A 20,060-nucleotide genomic window follows, 5' to 3' on the forward strand; every position below is an offset into this window, starting at 1 on the left:
ACATGGGCCACACTGAATCAGACAATCATATGATGTACTACGCTGAAAGTGGAGCACTGAAGAACGGTGTTGCATTCATAGTTCAAAAGGCAGTTGCAAGATCCGTCCTGAAGTACAGCGCTGGTGCTTCCGGGCTTCAAAAATCTCTGACCTCTCAATCTGCACTTGCCAATGTTTCTTCAAAGAGCTCCAGCTTCAAAGTTGTATGGCTGGATTAACACTCCAAAGGGGCAGATGGCAAGGGTCTCCACACCTTGGCTGAGCTGCTGCCCTGAGCCCTCAAGCCTTGAGCAGATGCCTTGAGCAGGTTGTTCATGCTTCTCTTCCCCTCCAAAGAGCCACACGAGTAGTTCGTCCTGAAAAGGGTCCACGCTTCTTCTTGGAGGCAAGGATTCTGAAGCTTTGTCTGACATACTTTGGACATGTTGCAAGGAGGGATCAGTCCTTGGAGAGGGACATCATGCTTGGGAGGGTGGAGGGACAGCACAGGAGAGGAAGACCCTAGATGAGATGGATTGATTCAGTGACTGGGGAAAGCGGCGTGGGTGTGTCGGAGCGGAGGCTGGCTCAAGAGAGAGCAGGTTCAGGGCTGTTGTACAAAGGATTGCTATGAGTTACAAGCAACTAGACAGCAGATAGCCACCATCAGGCAATCTTCCCTCCCTGAACCAAAAGTTTAAAACAAAAGAAACCTCTGTGTTTCCCACTTTGGGAGCAGAAAGGCTTCTGGTTGCCTTTGGAAGATGTCCTTTGAGCAAACCAAAGGGCCAGCCTCTCAGGGCTGTGATTCAGAATGCGTGAAGAAAATGTGTGGAGCAAATACCATTAGAGTGTTAAGGTCTGTGCACATAAAATAACGATGGAGATTATTTAACAAACTTATGCAATCATAGAGCTGAAAGGGACTTTAGCAACGATTTAGTCCAAACCTTTGGTTGTCATGGGACTCCTTCAAACAAAAGCTTCCACAGGTGTCCAGATACAAACCCCTAAGAGAGCAGGTATGGGTGGCAAAAAGCCAAAACAAAATAAAAAGCCAATTCATAAAATTAGAAAACTTTTACAAATCATTATGGGAGGAACTCTTGAATTTCTTTTTATACTGTTGTTAGGTGCCAGCAAATTAGCTCTGATTCATAAAGTTTAGTTTAACAGAATCAACACTGCCTAATCCTGTGCCAAGAAATCTGGAGGACAACCACCTGGCCAACTGACTGGAAGAGATCTGTATTTGTTCCCATTCCAAAGAAAGGTGACCCATCAGAATGCGGAAATTATCGAATAGTATCATTAATATTGCATACAAGCAAGATTCTGCTGAAAATTAACAAAGAAATGACTGGAACAGCGCATCAACAGAGAACTGCCAGATGTGCAGGCTGGGTTTAGAAGAGGTCGTAGTACTAGGGATATTATAGCTAATGTTAGATGGATCTTGGCCAAAAGCAGACAGTATCAGAGGAATGTCTATCTGTGTTTCATTGACTATGCAAAGGCATTTGATTGTGTGGATCACAAAAAAATGTAGCTAACTCTGAGAACAATGGGAATCCCAGAACACTTAATTGTGCTATACAAAACCTATGCTTGGACTAGGAGACAGATGTCAGAACAGATTAAGGAAATATTGCAGGGTTTAAAATTGGGTAAGGTGTATGCCAGGGATGTGATCTAACTCCATTCTTTTCAATCAATATGCAGAACAGATCATTCTAGAGGCTGGGCTCTATGAGGAGAAATGTGGAATCAGAATTGGAGGAAGACTTATCAAAAATCTGCATTATGCAGATAACGCATCTCAGCTTGCTGAAATTGAGGAGAATCTGAGGCATTTGCGGCAGAAGGTCAAAGACTGCAGCCTTCAATGTGCATTAAAGCTCAAAATCAAGAAAACAAAGATTCTCACCACAGGGTCAATTAGCAGCATCAGAATGGATGGTGAAGAGACTGAGATTGACAACTTCAGCTTGCTTGACTCCACAATCAACACTATTGGTACCAGCAGTCATGAAATCAAAAGATGAAGTGCATTAGGAAAGTCTGCTGTCAACAACATTTCCAGAGTACTAAAGAGCAACGATGTCAGTATGGAGACTAAGGAGCACCTGATTCACGCCATGGTCTTCGCAATTATGTGCTATGTATTGGTAAATTGGACAATGACTAGTGATGATAGAAGGAGAATTGACTCCTTTGAGTTGTGGTGCTGGAGAGTGTTGAATATACCATGTACTGCTAAGAGAACAAACAGGTTCTTCCTGGAGGAGGTGAAGCCAGGCTGCTCTTTGGAATCAAGGACTCTGAAGCTCCATCTGACATACTTTGGGCATGTTGCAAGAAGGGACCAGTCCTTGGAGAGGGACATCATGCTGGGGAGGGTGGAGAGACAGCACAGGAGGGGAAGACCCTTGATGAGATGGATTGATTCGGTGACTAAGGTAAGGGGGGGTAGGTGTGTCCGAGATGATAAGGTTGGGTCAGGATAGAGCAGGGTTCAGAGCTGTTGTACATGGGGTTGCTAGGAGTCGTCAGTGACTTGATGGCACAGAACAACAACAATAACAACAATCCTGTGTCATCTTCGTGATCTCTGTTGTGCCCATTGCTACAGTCATCGTGCAGGTCCATTTCACTGAGGGTCTTTCTCTTCCTCCTTACTCTCTACTTCCCAAAGAATGTTCTCTTGTTCAGAGACCAGTCCTTCCTAATAATATGTCCAAAAGATGTAGGATAAACTTTCAACACCCTTGGTGGTATTTTGTTTGGTTTTTTATAGATCATGTTATATTCAATATTTCCCCTCTAATACAATTCAAATGCATCAGTTCTTTTTTGATCTTCTTTATTTACTATCTAACTTTCTCATGATCTGAGATGAATAAAACTACCATGGTTTCGGTCAGGTGCACCTTAGTCCTCAAAATTATCTCTTCATTATTTAGGCCTTTAAAGAGGTGTTTGCAGCTGATTTGTCAAGTGCAAGTTGTCCTTTTGATTTCTGTGGATGTTGATTGCGGATCCAAGAGAAATGAAATCTTTGATGTCTTCTATCTATCTCTCCATCTATCATTTCGTTTGTTGGCCAAATTGTAAGGATTTATGGGTTGTTGTTTTTTTTTAAGCTGAGCAGTGGTTTATACTGAAGGCTATCAAGTTGTAAAGCTTCCTCAGTAAGTGCTCCAAGTCTTTGTTTTCTGCAAGAAAGGTATGTCATCTACACAGCACAGGTTGTTAATAAGTCTTCCTCCAATCCTGATACTACATTCTTCATATAGTCCAGTTTCTAGGATTATTTGTTCAGCCTACAAATTGAACAGCTTTACCTAAAGGAAGGCTATATAACAACACTGGTCATGGGAACAAAGTTTCCCAAACCTTCATATTCTTACTTTAGAAAACCAAAGCGTGCTTGGTTGCTTAGGTGTCTTTTAAGTCAGGGGCATAAGAAGAAGGAATGTAACTTTTAGTCACATGTAAAGGAAACTTGGATGGAAATTTTAAGATTTATGGCAGCACCTAGTCTCAGGAGAGGGAAAATCCTCAAAGGAAGGATTGACATAATGACTGCAACAATGGATGTAAGCACAGCAACGGCTGTGAGGATGGCGCAGGGTCCAGAGGTTCGCTCTACTGTTTGTATTAAGGGTCACTCTGGGCCAATTGGCAGCATCATGATAGATGGTGAAGAGCTTGAGATTGTTAACAGTTTTCGTTTGCTTGGCTCCACAATCAACATGCTTAGTACCAGCAGCCAGGAAACTAAAAGACATATTGCATTGGGAAAGTCTGCTGTCAGGGACATTTCCAGAGTACTGCAGAGCAACAATGTCAGTCTGGAGACTAAGGTGTGCCTGATCCAGGCCATGGTCTTCGCAATTATGTGCTGTGCGTCAGAAAGCTTGACAGTGACTAGGGATGATAGAAGGAGAATTGATGCCTTTGAGCTGTAGTGCCAGAGAAAAGTGGACTGTTAAGAGTACAAACAGCATTTGTTGCTTGCTGTTCTGTTAAATTTTGCTCTTCTAACTGGGGGGAGATGGTTTCTCATAGTTGTCTTGATTTGCATCTCTCTTAGAGCTAGGGATTTTGAACATTTCTTCATGTGATTGCTGGCCATCTGAGTATCTTCTTTGGTGAACTGTCTGTTCATACCCTGTGCCCATTTTTCAATTGGATTGTTTTCCTTTATCATGTGGTGCTCAAGTATTATAGAAATTCTAGATATAAGTCCCTTATCTGAGATGTCATTATCAAGTACTTTTTCCCAGTCTGTGGCTTCCCTTTTTACCCTGCTGGAGAAGTTTTTGGATGTGCATAGGAATTGATTCTTAGAAGAATATCTATATTATCTATATTATATTATCCATTCATCTATATTATCTTCTCCTGGTTGTAGACTTTTCACGATAACTTGGAAGACTATGTTGTGGATTACTAGCAACAAAAGCTGGCGAGGTTGTGGAGAAACTGGAACCCTTATTCACTGTTGGTGGAAGTATAAAATGGTACAACCACTGTGGAAGGTGGTGTGGCACTTTCTCAAAAAGTTGCAAATAGAGATATCATTTGACCCAGCAATTCCACTACTGGTAATATACCCCAAAGAGACCATAACTGACATCCAAGCAGATATATGCACACCCATGTTTATTGTGGCTTTGTTCACAATAGCAAGGAGTTGCAAACAACCTAAGTGCCCATCAACAAACGAATGGATAGAGAAGCTATGGTATATTCACACAAAGGAATACTATGCTGCATTGAAAAACAAGGAACTCATGCAATATTATTCAAAATGGGTGACTCTGGAGGACATTATGCTGAGTGAAATATCTCAGTCACAAAAGGACAAATGCTGCATGGTGCCACTGTTGTAAAACAGGACAGACATCGGGGTTGAGTGGAGACTGAGAAAGATGGGATAAACAATGTATACTGCATTGAAACAGATGAGGGAGAAAACACCTTAAAAGGGCTATGTAATTGGGTATCATTGTCATGACAGGAGTCCAAAACGAAGGCTGCATAGTGGAGTGGACCTGGGGGGAGTGATTGTAAAACAATGAAAGAATTTCTTTTAGTTTTCAAAGAGAAAGTGTACTGGGGGGAAGGGTGGGCAAGGAGAAAAGTGCAACAATGAATGAATGGAAATCCAAAGTTTGTAAATTTTCATTAAAATTAATAATAATAAAAAATTTTTTAAAAAGAGAACAAACAAGTTCTTTCTGGAGATGGTGAAACCAGGCTGCTCCTTAGTGGCAAGGATTCTGAGGCTCCATCTGACATACTTTGGGCATGTTGCAAGGAGGAACCAGTGCTTGGAGAGGGACATAATGCTTGGGAGGGTGAAGGGACAGCTCAGGTGGGAAGACCTTCAATGAGATGGACTGACTTAGTGACTGTAGTAGGTGTGTTGGAGATGGTGAGCTTGGCTCAGGATACAGCAGGGATCAGGGCTGTGGTACACAGGGTCGCTATGAGTCAGAGGCGACCCGACAGCACATAACAATAACAATCACCACCACCAGCTATAGTGATTTGGGATTATAGACACCCAAACACCACCAGGTGGCGACCCAGCTCGGTACTGTGAAATGACTAGTTTTCTTGTCCGAGTCGGGACTTTCCCGCAGGTCATCAGAAATTCTGAGGGAGGAGATTGGCAATTTCTTCCGTGGCTGGTGATCTCGAACCACCTGCCTTTGGTTTGGCAACGCAACTCCTTTCCAAAGCCACCAAAACGTTATTCGGTTGGTCCAAATGGTGCCAGCTATGTGGCCTCGGAAAATCTACTTGGGTGCTTCGCTTACAAAACCAACATTTGTGGTTTTCTGTTTTTAATTTTCTCTCCGCTCAGTTTTGCACAAATTTGCGAAATTCACTTAATATCGGTATTACCAAAGTGTTTGAACTTTTCGAAAAAGAGGATGAGGAGATTCTAGAGACTTCCAACAGCTCCCCATCCCCTGATTCTGTTCCCTGGTTCTGCCGGAGAGAGGCAGAGGTGAGTAATTGTTTTTTGTTTAAATTTAAAAAATTCATTCATTGTTGCACATTTTCTTCCTCCCCTTTCCTTCCCCCTCTGCAATCCATTTTGCAATGCACATCTTGTTCCAAATTGTCATACATATGATGCTTAAGCATATATTCCTTTCAAACAGTCCTTCTGTTCCAATGGATAATGTTCATTATCCATAGTTGGTAAGGCGGGGTTTTTGAAGACTTCCACTTCAAGTGTCTCCACGTGGTCGTGAGCAAGTACATCTCTGGGCCTCAGTTTCCCTTATCAGTAAAATGGGGAGGCTGGGAAAGGACCTCGAAAGCTCTTCATTCGTCGCATCCTGTTGTAGGAAGAGATAAACAATAGATTAATTTTTGGAGTCTAGGCTGACTCTGAGAAGAATGGGAATCCCAGAACACTTGATCGTTTCAATGCGAAACCTATCCTTGGACCAGGAGGCAGTCATCAGAACAGAGCAAGGGAACACTGTATGGTTCAAAGTTGGGAAGGGCGTACACCAGGGATGCATCCTATCTCCATACCTTTTCAACCTATATGCAGAACAGATTATCCGGGAGACTGGGCTCTATGAGGAGAAATGTGGGGTCAAGATTGGTGGATGATTTATCAACAATCTGTGTTATGCGGATGACACAACCCTGCTTGCTGAAACTGAAGAGGACCTGAAGCACCTGCTGCAGAGGGCCAAGGACTGCAGCCTACAATATGGATTGAGGCTCAATGTCAAGAAGACAAAGATTCTCACCACTGGACCAATTGGCAGCATCAGGATGGATGGTGAAGAGATTGAGATTGTACACAGCTTTAGTTTGCTTGGCTCCATAGTCAACAGTCTTGGCACCAGCAGCCAGGAAATTAAAAGGCGCATTGCCATGGGAAAGTCTGCTGTTAGGGACCTCTCCAAAGTACTGAAGAGCAATGGTGTCTCTCTGGAGACTAAGGTGCATCTGATACAGGCCATGGTCTTCGCAATCACTTGTTATGCATCAAGAGAGTTGGACGATGACCAAGGAGGATAGAAGGAGCCTTTTTTTTTTTTTTTTTTTAATAAGGAGAATTGATGCCTTTGAGCTGTGGTGCTGGAGAAGAGTATTGAGGGTATCATGGACTGCTAGGAAAACAAACAGATTTGTCCTGGAAAGGGTAAAACCGGGTGGCTCCTTGGAGGCAAGGATTCTGAGGCTCCGTCTAACATACTTTGGACAAGTTGTGAGGAGAGACAGGTCCTTGCAGAAGGACATCATGCTTGGTAGGGTGGAAGGACAGCGCAGGAGGGGAAGGCCCTCTATGAGGTGGATTGATTCAGTGACTGGCATAATCGGGATGGGAATGTCAGAGACAGTGCGACTGGCACAGGACAGAGCAGAGTTTAGGGCTGTTGTACATAGGGTCGCTATGAGTCGCAAGCGACTCGACGGCACATAACAACAACAACAGTTAAATTCTTCAGAGCTCATTTCCTGATCTGTAAAATAAGAGACGTCACCTGATAGAGCTGCAAATAATGGAGAGATTACCTAAGACCTTGTTTACAAACCCGAGTACAGTGAATGGGTTTCTTTTTATTGCTTTCTTACGTAACTATTCAGCTTCCAGAGGGCCACCTCCGTCCTGCATATACCTTGGAATGGATATATATTATTAGAAGATCTAGTTTACACCTCCGGCTGCAAAGTGCAACTTAGAGGAAAATAGACTGTGATGCCCTTTGAGGTGGAAATCGCAAGCTGCTGCGTTTGCAAACCCCACCAACCCTTCGGAGCCCCTCCTTCCTCTCAAAGCCATGTGCGTGCGCCGCCAGCACCCAGCACCCAGGGCAGCCAAAGGGATTGTCTCCAGTCTCCCGGCCCCGCCCCTCCCCTGTCCGTCATCACGTCTTTGCGCAGAGGCGTTCCCCGGGGGTGTGCCGAGGTTGCTAGGTAGCCAGACCGCGCTCCCACCCCCTCCCATCCCTGCCGCTCTGTCTCCGCTTCCCGGCCCCATAGTCTCCCGCGAAGGCGCGCGGAACTGCAGCGTCTGTGCGTGAATCCCTGGGGAAGTGGCGTGTCCCGGGACGCAGTCCTTCCACCGCAGGTGAACGCGCCCCATCGGCGGCTCCAACCGCCACCTCTGGCCCCGTGGGGTCTCAAGCTTGCAGATGGGAGGCACGGCTCGTGGGCCTGGGCGGAAGGATGCGGAGCAGCCAGAGGCTGGACTCCCGCCCCAGCAGCGAAGGTAACGGCGCCGCGAGGTAACGGGCTGGGGGCGCTGGAGTGTGGGGCTGCGGCTGGCAAGCGACGCCCAGGGAGGGGTGGGAGGCCTGGGCTGGAGGATGAGCGAGACCCCCCCCCCCGGAAGGGCAGGAAGGGGTCCGATCCTAATGCGCCCCCCTTCCTCTTCATGAGCCCCCCTCTCCCACCCAGTTCAAATGGGGGGGGGCATAGATCGTAGTTAGGGGAAGACTTTACACACTCTCCCACCTCCCGGGATTATCTTTTCTGCTCTCTATGGGAAGGGTATAAGATAGGAGAATCCGAAAAGCGAGGACTTTTTGTGGGTGTTTTTGCCCTAACTGGGGCAGCCAGGGAGCAATCCTGTGCAAGAAGCCCTGTTGCTCAGAACAGATAACCAGAGGCTGAACTCTTGGGCTTTGCAGTGAGGGGTGCGGTCCATTTCAGAAATGCAGGTAAGCAGCGGCTCTGGGTTTGTATGCCTCCCGAGCCTGCCTGCATTGTGGTTTATGTAAACTGGAGAGTAGTGTTTTATATAAACGGTCTCATTTTATTTGCATGGAGTCAGCCTTTTGGTGAATTACTTGCCCCTCCCCCTACCCATCAGTCAGTAGGAAATTATGGAGGTCTTGGTGTCTAATTTTTCCTCTTGTTAAGCGCCTGTCCCGGTTTGTTTTGTTTCATTCATGAGGTTGGCAAAGGGTCAGTCCTATCCAGAATCTTAGTTCTTGACATGAGGCAGTTCTGGTTAAAGATAGAAATAATTCCGTCAGAACTAGAGCATGTTTTAAAAAGGGAACATTCCTATAAGTAGCCTCTAAGTAGGCTTAAAAAAATTCCTCCCTCTTTGTATTGCTATAACACATCAACTAGATAACCTCTAGAATAAGGAGACCATTTTTAAGGCAACTGAAATATTCCAGTGTATTTTAAAAGACATAAAAAATTTTTTTTCCTTGGCAACATAGTCACGGTTGTATTCAGAGTGTAGTATGTAAAAGAATACAAGGAAATGCTGATGTGTGTAGCTGGACAATCCGTATTCTAGGTGCAGATGCAGTATGTTTATTCAGTGCCATCTTGTAGGTTAAGTACATCCTCTCTCTTTTGTATTCTGTTGCAGTGGTGAAGGAACAGTATTAAACAATAAGCAAATGATCTTAAATCACTCACTGAACGTTTTTGTCTCCACTGTGCACCAGAAAATAAAGAGGGAAGAGAACTGAAATTCAGTGCATTTTGTAGTCTAAAGAGACCCTTATTGATTTGCTTTACTGTTCAGGGTGTTTTACCAGCCCAGGTACATAGATAATAAGTATTTAAGTATATAGAAGATACACCTCAAAAGGCCTTTTCTTTCTTGCCTGTAAGAGACAGAAGTGTGTGGGCTGGAACTGTTCTTCCGATTTTAATGTGTGGGCAGAAACAGGCAGCAGAGAGGAAGTGAGCATAGTCACTAGTTGAACAGCTCTTAGGATCCAAGTCTCTGGTTAGCTTCAAGGCTTCAGATTCATATTAACTTTTGTTTTCAAGTTGTGAGTTAAATTAGGTCCTTTGGATAGTTCCTGTACTCTATAGTTTTTAATTCACTGGTGGCCTTGGTGGTGCTGCAGTTAAAGCACCCAACTGCTGATCAGGAGGTTGAAATTGGAACCCACCGGTCACCCTGTAGGAGAAAGAGGTATCTGCCTGCTTCCATAAAGATTTGCCACCTTGGAAACGTTATGAAACAGTTCTAGCCCGTCTTAAAGGCTTACTTTGAGTCCTGGTTGGCTCCATGGCAGTCGTGGGTATAGTTTAACAAGGAGCTTTAGTCGCTCACTGGTTAAGCACCTATCTGCCAACTGAAAGATTGGTGGTTCGAAGCCACCTGCTGCTCCATGGGAGAAAAATGTCATAGGCTGTGTCTGTAAAGATTGTATCTCTGGAAAATGCTGTGTGGCACCTCTTCTCTGCCCCCTAGCATCTCTGTGAGTCAAATCAGCTAGACAGCAACGTGTATAGTTTTAACAGCTTTCAGAATGTAAGACTCACTTTTAACTACAGATTTTGTCTTTTCTTTACAACACACACATGTTGGGTTTCTTTATACCTCTGCGGAATCCAGTTGTTTGTATCCAGTACCAAAGTGCAGCATAGCTATTCCTGGTATTTGTGTGGGGAGCTCTGATGGCCTTGTCCATAGGCCACAGACCCACAGAGGGTGCCTGTTTGGCAGTTCCGGTGCAACAGTTGCTCCCCAGGAGCAGACAGGCAATCTGCTCCTGTTTCATTTACAGCCATAGAAACACACTGGAAAATCAGCTGTAAGTCAGTTATGACTTGATGGCAGTGTGTTAATGTTTGCATTATTCTTCATAGGTGATAAGAAGCAGTTAACACATGAGATGCTTTGGAAATACAAATTTCTGCTCTTCGGTTCCTGATGCATTTTATCTGTAATCCTTTCAACTAGGTTGGGGGATGGTGTCTATGATACCTTCATGATGATAGATGAAACCAAGTGCCCACCATGTTCAAATGTGCTCTGTAATCCTTCTGAACCACCTGCGCCCAGGAGAGTCGACGTAAGTACACGAAGCAATTCTCTGCATTCTGGTTGTTCCCTTGGCAAGAAAGTAGTGTTTAATGCTCAAGATATAGTTACATGTCACTGGCGACCTGGATTCTTGTTTGTTTTCTCCTGATTTTGGAATAACAGTTTCTACACTTCGGTGTGGTCCATACCGCATGGGATTCCTGACTAAAAAGGCTTTGAGTCTCTGGCAGTTTTATCCACCAGCCAAATGAGAAAGTTGGGGTAGGCTCCTCTGGTTGAGGTCACAGCCTCTGAAGCCTGATGGAGAGTCGTTGTGAGTGGAGGGCAGTGAGAGGTTTTTTGAGCGGTCCAAGTTTAGCTTTTCAGAGTGATCTTCATTTGGCGCTCCCTCCTTCCCAATCCCTGTGACAAAAATATGGCGCGAGGGGGATAAAAACGCCATCTTACATTTTTATGTGTTATTGATAATTGCTGTCAGGTTAATTCTGACTCATGGTGACTCATGTGACGTGTAACTGCTCCACCAGGGTCAAGACTTGCCTTCCGATACACCTCTGGGTGGATTCGAACAGCCAGACTTTCCTCTAGTACTTGCGTGCTTAACCATTTGCACCATCCTTGACTCCCCTTATTTTTACCAAAAAATTATTTACCCAAGTTACTACAAAGGTTCCTTTTGACAAAAACAGAATTAAAAATATCCCTGATCTGTAGATGTGTCTCTTAAGAGACAGAAGTATTGTCCAAGCTCATTAACATGCAGAGGAGAGCCATTTAATAGATTAAATAGATTAAAATGTGCATGGCATGGTTTGGTTTTTGATGCATTGAATCATTGTGGGAGCTGCAGATACTTAGCTTTTGACACTCTTTCACTTCAGATAATGCAGTTAGTTCACATTCGCTGAGAATACAGAGTTTGGTTGGGAAGAGCAGGGCTTGGCCAAGTTCCATGACAGGGAGAAGCTGTCTTCTGACTTTATAATTGCCCACATCTCTCATCTAATGAGAAAAATAGTCATTGGATAAGGCTCATTTGTGATACTTCTCTCTTACATTTATGTATATATGAAAATAATTTAAACTTGGATATTTTAGCCTATTTTTGCTATTAAAATAAATGTCTTTGCTACTTTCAAACTAATATCACAAAGTATGTAAATAGGTGAGGCTGTTCCTTGGAAAAGGGCATCATGCTTGCAAAGATGGAGAGTGAGGGAAGGAGAGGAGGACCCCTCAATGAGTTGGGCTGACATGGTGACTTCAGGAATGGGTTTCAGTGTGTCAGAGAGGGCACAGGGTAGGGCAGGATTCAGGTCTGTTGTTTATAGGGTCACTAGGAGTTGTACTCAACTAGACGGTACCTAACAACAACAGGTTAAAAATATTTGGAAGAGTGGCCACCCTATTTTCACTCTCTTCTCTGGAGCACAGTAGGGCCTCTTTCACATTTTTAGTTCTTTAGTATAAAAACCTCTCCAGAGTTCTCCAGAGCCACATGCCTCCCGGGTTGACCTTCAGAGTTCTTGGCTCTTTACTGCCTGTTGGAAGCTTTCTACGGGAAACGTTTTGCAATTGATACATTAACATCTGACTTAACATTCTTTTTATCTTTAATTCAAAATTGGCAGATATGAGTCACCTTCCAGTAAGTCCATTAAATTGTGTGTCTCAGAATTAAAGTCAGTTTAATTCTTACTGCATGCAGTCCCATTTTTTTGAGGAAGCAGATTTTTTTTTGTTTTTTTTCCTTGTTTTGTACTGTCTAATCAGATCTGACTGGCACAGGAGGAGATTGCCTTTCCTTCTTCAGTGGAACATCTGGTGGATTTGAACTGCGCACCTTTAGGATTGCAGCGCAGTTTCTTGCCACGAGGCCACCAAAACGCCCTTAGATTTTTTTTTTAAATCCTACCTTCAACCATGCCTTTTGCTAATGTTGCTGGAAAAATCAACATCTTGAGTTTTGGTGGTACTTAAGAGTTCATTAGGTTGTGACTCCTTTCCAAGACCTTATTGCTATTTTCAGTCTTTCTGTTTCATTGTTTGTGCAGGACACACTTAACATTCTCATTGTAAACTAGATTGGCTTGTCCATTGGCATTTACTGGGTTAAGCCTTTGTGTTGCAGGGGTTTAATGCCAGAGGTTGGGAGAGTTGTTAGTTGGATGTCATGTCTAGATGAGAAGGATTTGCTTTTCTGAAATTTTCGTGGAGATCTTTACTGTTGCAGACCGAGGGTCCCAAAGAATAGAATAATTTTATAATTATTAATAATGAGACAGACTACCAGGAATGATATAGAACAGAGAGTGTGAAAAACAGGGGGCCAACAGTTCCCATGACTGAAGGCCTCAAGCCATGCTTCTCTGAGTATTTATTTAGAATCATAAGATAATAAAAGTAAAATCACAAGAAAGTACAAAACAAAGGATAATGGTGAATTTTTTTACAGATAAGGCCAAGTTCCTCTTTATGTTAATCTCAAGAGGGAGGGATTCATTTGATACAAACTAAGAACAATGTTGACTCCTAGGGAATGCCCCAGTGTCACAAGGTGACCTTCAGCTTGTATTAAGCTTCCCTCATTTCCCGATACAGCATTTGGTCTACTATTATTAAATTTGATATTCGGCTTCCCTCATTTACAACAGCAACAGATTAGACAGAAAACTTAAGGGGCAGTGAGTTTATATTTATGGGAGGGGATCAGCTCAGAAGAAGAAAATGAAAATGGTTGCACAATTCAGATAATATAATTCATGTCACTGAGTTGCCCCTGTAGAAATTGTTGATTTGGAATTGTTTTGCTATGTATAGTCGCAACAAAATATTTTTTATAAAAAGATCATTTAGATTTCATTAAAATAGTAGATTCTATTTGAAATGCCATGAGCTCACCAACTTTATTGGCAGTGTAAATGAAGAGTTCTTAAGAAATGAAGGTTATGTTTTATCTGCCTCTAAAAGTTAATATATAGCCTAATACTTGGCAGAGTTGGTCAGATGCATTGGTTGTGAGATTTTTGGTTTGTGATAAGATGTTGATGGTGATTTTTTTTTACCCTAATGAGAAACAACAGCAGTAGAACTATTTTAATATATATCAACACTATGGACACTCAAAGAACAATGGAGGGAAGGTTTTATTTATAGCACCACAAACCCAGTGCACAGTTGATGTAGGCCTATGTTTGAGTTATTTACAGGAAAGAAAGTTAAGAAGAAAACTCCTTCCTGTTTTGAGAAGGTTCCTTCCTGGAATTCTCTAGATACAGTGGAGAATCAAGCATTGATAATTCCTAGTGTAGAGTGGACTAGAAGTTTTATGGTGTTGTCTTCTGGGAACCACACTTGAAGAGATGTGAGCAGGAGAGTAAGAGGATGTGAACACACATGAACGTAAGGTCTGATGCAGTGAGGATGCGGTGGAGATGTTGAACTTGGAGAAGAGTGGTGAGGACATGGAATAGGGCAGCCCATTTTAGGTATCTCAAGGATTCATCCATGAATTTTAGGTGCTTCATATAATTCTAGAGAGCGGAGTGAGAATTACTTTACAAAAAGAGAGATTTAGGATCACTTGAAGGGAAAACCATGATCCTAAATGGTACCCTTAATCGTAGTGTAGTAACTGTTCTGTGGAAATTAAATTTTTGCTGCATATCTATTCCTGTATACCTGAGACCTTCTCTAACACAGACAGAAATGAACTCCAGAGTCTTACGTGTAGACCGAATAGGTAAAATAGCCAGAGACAAAACATTCTGCACCACAGATATATTTCCTAATAGCTTGCCTTGAGAACTGAAGTTTCTAGGGACATTCTTTTGGGTTAATGGATTAATCTTCTGTTAAAGTTCACATAACCCTGAAGAAGTAACATACTCAGTTGTACAGTGAGTTCAAAGTAGGTTTTATGTGGTGGAGAGCCAGGGATGTAGGTCACTGTATCTAGGAAGGATTATTACTGAGGGTTTTCACTGAGCAGAAGGTACATGAGGGGCTAGAAGCCTGAGTGGGTATCAGAATTTAAGTCTTAATATAGTGAGAATCTTGCTTGGTTATGACCAGTTTTTTAAAACATGTCTTATCATTTCTAGGGGTCTTTTATACATCTTGTAAATCCCACTGTCTTGTTTGTAGATGTTCTCATCCACATTGTATAGATAAGAAACAGAGTAGGAAAAACCAAAACACCTGCCCAGCGACTTTGACACTTAATAAGTAATACAGGCAAGCCCCAACCCAAGCCTTCTGACTTTGTACTTCTTCAGGATGTGCCCCAAAGAGTCCCGCAGTAAATACATTCAGGTGTGAGAATCGGGTAGTAAAAATTTTGAGGAAAACTGGCCGAGATGCATGCAAATGTTTATTCCTGTTATATAATTGTTTATTATTTCTGTTCATAAATTTAACTAAAACAAAGTAGCTTTCATTCGTTCTCTAATTCAACCAGGTTGATTTTCCAGTAGAGAAATTTTAGATTTGTAATAATTTAAAATATACGTTTTAGAATTTATAACCATGAATAAGTTTTTCTTTAAAGACAGGAATCATTATTTGACCTAATTATTGCAAGAAATGTTTTGGTTGTGTTTATATTGAACCAGGATATTTTTATTCTCTCTACAGACCTCTTTCTCTTCTTTCCCCCCCTGCAACATTTTTACTGTGTTTTGAATGAAAACTTGGGGCAAATTGGTTTTCTGTTGTAGAGTTCATACACATTTTGTTGCAGAACACTGACTGCAGTTCTTAAAGTGTAACAGCACTCCTCCCCCTTCCCCCTTGTGTGTAGTGTTTCCATTTATCTTTATTGTGTTTTGAGCTTTATTCTGGGCAAGAGCTGCCCTTTGAATATCATACAGCTGATTTTTCTGAGCAGTGAATACCTCCCAGATGCTGTTGCTCACTGTACAGGCCCACAATGTGGCTGAAAGTTGAATTCATAGGGGTGGTCCATGTATTTGGTTGGCCAGTGATAGTTCTCTATTTTAGTGTCAGAGAGGCTATATCTTGTCCTTTTTTTTTATTTTAAAACCAAATGCCAAAGAAGGGTACCAGTTGTATTGTCTGATTCATCGGTATATTATGGATAGAATTCTTTTTTTTTCTCCCTTTTTTCTGTTGTTTGTATTTTCATTTTTCATACAACTTTTAAGATAGTTTTTCGAACAGGCCAGGTATTATCGTTTGCTTAGCTTAGAGTAAACTTGTATTTTCTTAAGGGTTGGTTGCTTTGGAGCATTAGCTTTTGATTTGCATCACACTCTTAGAGATGATACCTGTAGCTCTGTGAGCCTCTGGAATGATTTAGCCGTGTGAAATCCATAAGCTCACCCTGGGTACCATGCTCCTAGACCCAGGAAGAAAGAGAGTCTTTGAAGTAGTCCATATTCTTTTTAAGTGTTGAACTAGTTTTTTCTCACACATTATATTAAAGACTCTTATTTGAATATGAAGGAGTTTACTGAGTAAGAGAGAGAGGGAGAGGGAGAGAAAGAGGGACAGAGAGAGAGGGAGAGGGAGAGAGAGTGTGTGTATGTAAAAATGACTGAAGAAACGCACAAGCACACGCACACACTCTCCCCCACCTATGCTCCCCCCCTCCCTCCCTCCCTCTCTTTTTCCTTCCCTCTCCCTCTCTTTCTCCCCCTCCCTCCCCTTCCACCTTTCCCTCTCCCTCTCTCTTTCTCTCCCAGGGGCCTGGAATTCTCTCACTCCTGCTCTTCACTGCTTCCTTCCGTGACTTAGCACAGGTCACCCTCCCTCACCCAGTTTCTATTTGTTCAGCAGATATGTGAAGAATTGGCCTACATGAACTCAAGAGTTTCCTCTGACTCAGAATCAAACTAAAAGTCTGCAACAGTTTATATGGGAACCTGAGAAGGACAGGCACTGGGTACTGAGCTCTGTTAAATAAAGGAAGGAGCCTGGACTGGGAGTCAGCAAATTGGAGTTCACACTCTGTCTCTGCTCCTAATTGTACTTGATACTTTGCAGAACACTTGGATATGCATTATTTCAATGAGAAATACTATGTTTTTTGCCCTTAAGATTTGGGACGATACAGTCAGTAAGTTGTATAAGATAGCATGTAATCAAATGTAAAGCTGTGTGAGCCAAACTCTTAAAAACTCTAGTTTTTAAGATGTGAGGTTGTTCATACAGGCTTGGAATAGTCCTCAGTGGAAGAGAGAGGTTCTGATTGGACTTTGAAGGAGTATAGGATTCCCATTGCAAAAACATACCGGTTAAAAAAAAAAAGACATTATGGGATCCTTAACAAAGCAGGAGGGAGCTCTGGTAGCTAAGGGGTAAGGAGTTGGGCTGCCAACCAAAAGACGCATAGTTCAAACCCACCAGTGAGCAAAAGATGAGCAATCTCCTCTCATGCTATTTATTGCCTCTGAAACCCCACTGGACAATCAGCTAGGAGTCAGTTGTGACTCAGTGGTACACAACAACAACAAGGAAGAGCTGTATACAGTGTTAGGGTTGCCAAAATAATCAGGGAGTCTGCTGGTTATGTGACATAAGGCTGGAGAGACTTGCTTTTCTCTTCTCCCTTTTGGATCATTGCACTGTTACAGTAAATATGTCTGGATGTGTTTGTTTAGCGGCTTTGATATCATCTTCCTTTTTCTCTTCCATAGATTACCACCGAGCAGTTGACAAGAGACCATACGCAGCACCTTCTGAATGGAGGTGAGATGAAGGTAGAGCAACTCTTTCAAGAACTTGGCAACAGAAGATCCAATGCTCTTCAGTCAGCTGGCATCACTGGCTCAGAAAAGTGCTCTCCTACCGCAACTCAGGGCAAAAGTTCTGAAGGTTTGAACTCAGTGAAGTCCAGCAGCTCGTCCAAAGCACCCCGCGTGGTGCCCCTGAGCCCAGAGCAAGCCCTGAAGCAGTACAGACACCACCTCACTGCTTATGAGAAGCAGGAAATCGTCAATTATCCAGAAATTTACTTTGTGGGTCCAAATGCCAAAAAAAGAAATGGAGTTGTTGGTGGTCCCAATAATGGGGGTTATGACGACGCAGACGGAGCCTATATTCACGTGCCACGAGACCACCTCGCTTATCGATATGAGGTGCTGAAAATTATTGGCAAGGGAAGTTTTGGGCAAGTGGCCCGGGTCTACGATCACAAACTGCGCCAGTACGTGGCCCTAAAGATGGTGCGCAATGAGAAACGCTTCCACCGTCAGGCCGCCGAGGAGATCCGGATTCTGGAGCATCTTAAAAAACAGGACAAAACCGGGAGCATGAACATCATCCACATGCTGGAGAGCTTCACCTTCCGGAACCACGTGTGCATCGCCTTTGAACTGTTGAGCATAGACCTTTATGAGCTATTAAGAAAAAACAAGTTTCAAGGTTTCAGTGTCCAGTTAGTGCGCAAGTTTGCCCAGTCCATCCTGCAGTCCCTGGATGCACTCCACAAAAATAAGATTATTCATTGTGACCTGAAGCCAGAAAACATCCTCTTGAAACACCATGGGCGCAGTGCAACCAAGCTTATTGACTTTGGGTCCAGCTGCTTTGAGTACCAGAAACTGTACACCTACATCCAGTCTCGGTTCTACAGGGCTCCGGAGGTCATCTTAGGAAGCCGCTACAGCACGCCCATTGACATATGGAGTTTTGGCTGCATCCTCGCAGAACTGTTAACTGGACAGCCTCTCTTCCCTGGAGAGGATGAAGGAGACCAGTTGGCCTGCATGATGGAGCTTCTAGGGATGCCTCCACCAAAGCTTCTGGAGCAATCGAAACGTGCCAAGTACTTTATTAACTCCAAGGGCCTACCTCGCTACTGCTCTGTGACTATTCAGGCTGATGGGAGGGCTGTGCTGCTGGGGGGGCGCTCCCGAAGGGGCAAAAAGCGGGGCCCCCCAGGCAGCAAAGACTGGGTGACAGCCCTGAAAGGGTGTGATGACTACTTGTTCATAGAGTTTTTGAAAAAGTGTCTTCATTGGGACCCCTCTGCCCGCCTGACCCCCGCCCAAGCGTTAAGACACCCATGGATTAGCAAATCTGGGCCCAGACCTTTTACCACAGAAAAGTTGTTAGGGAAGCGGGTAGTAAATCCTGCAAATGCTTTCCAGGGACTGGGTTCCAAACTACCTCCTGTGGTTGGACTAGTCAATAAGCTGAAAGCTAACTTAATACCCGAAAACAGTAGCAGTATACCTCTGCGCAGTGTGTTGCCAAAACTGATTAGCTAACGGATAGCAGTGTGCTCAGAAATGCATATTTGCGTATTTTTAAATACCTTGTGGATCTGCAGATGTAAAAGGGGGAAGAAAAGATAACATGCCTCAATAGGTGGCTACGTTTTGTTAGCAAGACTTTTTTTTTTAAGAGGCAAAGCATTTTTATATGATTGTATAACCCCTTCAAGGGCTAATTATCTAACCAGCTTGTATTGGCCATCCTGGAAAATAAATTAAATGGCTTTTTATAGGTCAGTGTATCTTTTTTCTTCTCTTCAAAGGTACTTCAGGCACTATATTATTCTTTCGGTTTAAAGCTCTTTCTCTCTAGTTCGATGTTTTACCAATACCCGCGTCCTGACCTCTCTGAGTTTTTATCCTCCCCCAGTGCCTCTTCTTCAGGTGGGGGGTTGTCCTATGAGCTGTGAGAGGAGGCTCGATCTCTTGGCCCAGCAGGTCATTGTTTGGGCTCGTTCTAGGTGACAGGGCTCAGTGCTGACTTCACGGGAGGAAGCCTCAGGATACCATCTCCTGGACAATTGATAACATTGCTCTCCGTCCCTCTGCCCTGCAATTCTGGTGCAGGGGGTTTATGGTTTTAAAAGTTATTATTGTTACTATTTTTCCTCTGCTTTGTTTTCCCAGTTTGCAAATAATTTTATAGACCTCTTGTTGTTGTTGTTAATTGACTTCAAGTCGAGCATGACTCATAGTGACCCTATGATCAAAAGGCCTGAAGCTCCTCTACAACTATCTACATTTATCAAAGTTCATAGAGTTTCAGAGGCATGTTGTTTAGCAAGTGGATGCCACTCCTGCTTCCTAATAGACCTTTTACCGTTTAAACAGTGACTGTTATGTACCATTGAGTCAACGATGACTGCCCCATAGATCTTATTAACCTTGCCTTGTCCTGCACCATCTTCATGACCTCTGTCATGCTCAAGCCCATTGTGGTCACTGTGTCAGTCAGTCCCTCTCGTTGAGGGGCTTCCTTTCACAGCTCCAGTTTTTCAATCAATTGCCTCATTTTTCTCTTTCTCATCCTCCTCCCACATCTTCAAAGA

At 43.3% G+C, this 20,060-nt stretch overlaps 1 protein-coding gene across 1 annotated transcript; it reads left to right on the forward strand.

Annotated features, from left to right (window-relative positions):
• Positions 1-8,159: 8,159 nt before the first annotated feature.
• On the forward strand, positions 8,160-19,251 carry DYRK3 (dual-specificity tyrosine-(Y)-phosphorylation regulated kinase 3). The gene is made up of 3 exons (XM_006887934.1): positions 8,160-8,236; positions 10,688-10,799; positions 17,431-19,251. The coding sequence occupies exons 1-3, from the start codon at positions 8,160-8,162 to the stop codon at positions 19,003-19,005; spliced, it is 1,764 nt and encodes a 587-aa protein (XP_006887996.1). The 3' UTR covers positions 19,006-19,251.
• The last annotated feature ends 809 nt before the right edge of the window (positions 19,252-20,060 follow it).

Source organism: Elephantulus edwardii, unplaced genomic scaffold, assembly GCF_000299155.1.
Source record: "Elephantulus edwardii isolate Elephantulus edwardi_28Jun2011 unplaced genomic scaffold, EleEdw1.0 scaffold00063, whole genome shotgun sequence".
In the NCBI taxonomy this organism is placed as follows: domain Eukaryota; kingdom Metazoa; phylum Chordata; class Mammalia; order Macroscelidea; family Macroscelididae; genus Elephantulus; species Elephantulus edwardii.

Coding starts and splice junctions, on each gene's coding strand:
- DYRK3 (XM_006887934.1), top strand. CDS start 8,160: ATGGGAGGCACGGCTCGTGGGCCTGGGCGGAAGGATGCGGAGCAGCCA. Junction 8,237..10,687: donor CTCCCGCCCCAGCAGCGAAG/GTAACGGCGCCG, acceptor CCTTTCAACTAG/GTTGGGGGATGGTGTCTATG. Junction 10,800..17,430: donor CTGCGCCCAGGAGAGTCGAC/GTAAGTACACGA, acceptor TCTCTTCCATAG/ATTACCACCGAGCAGTTGAC.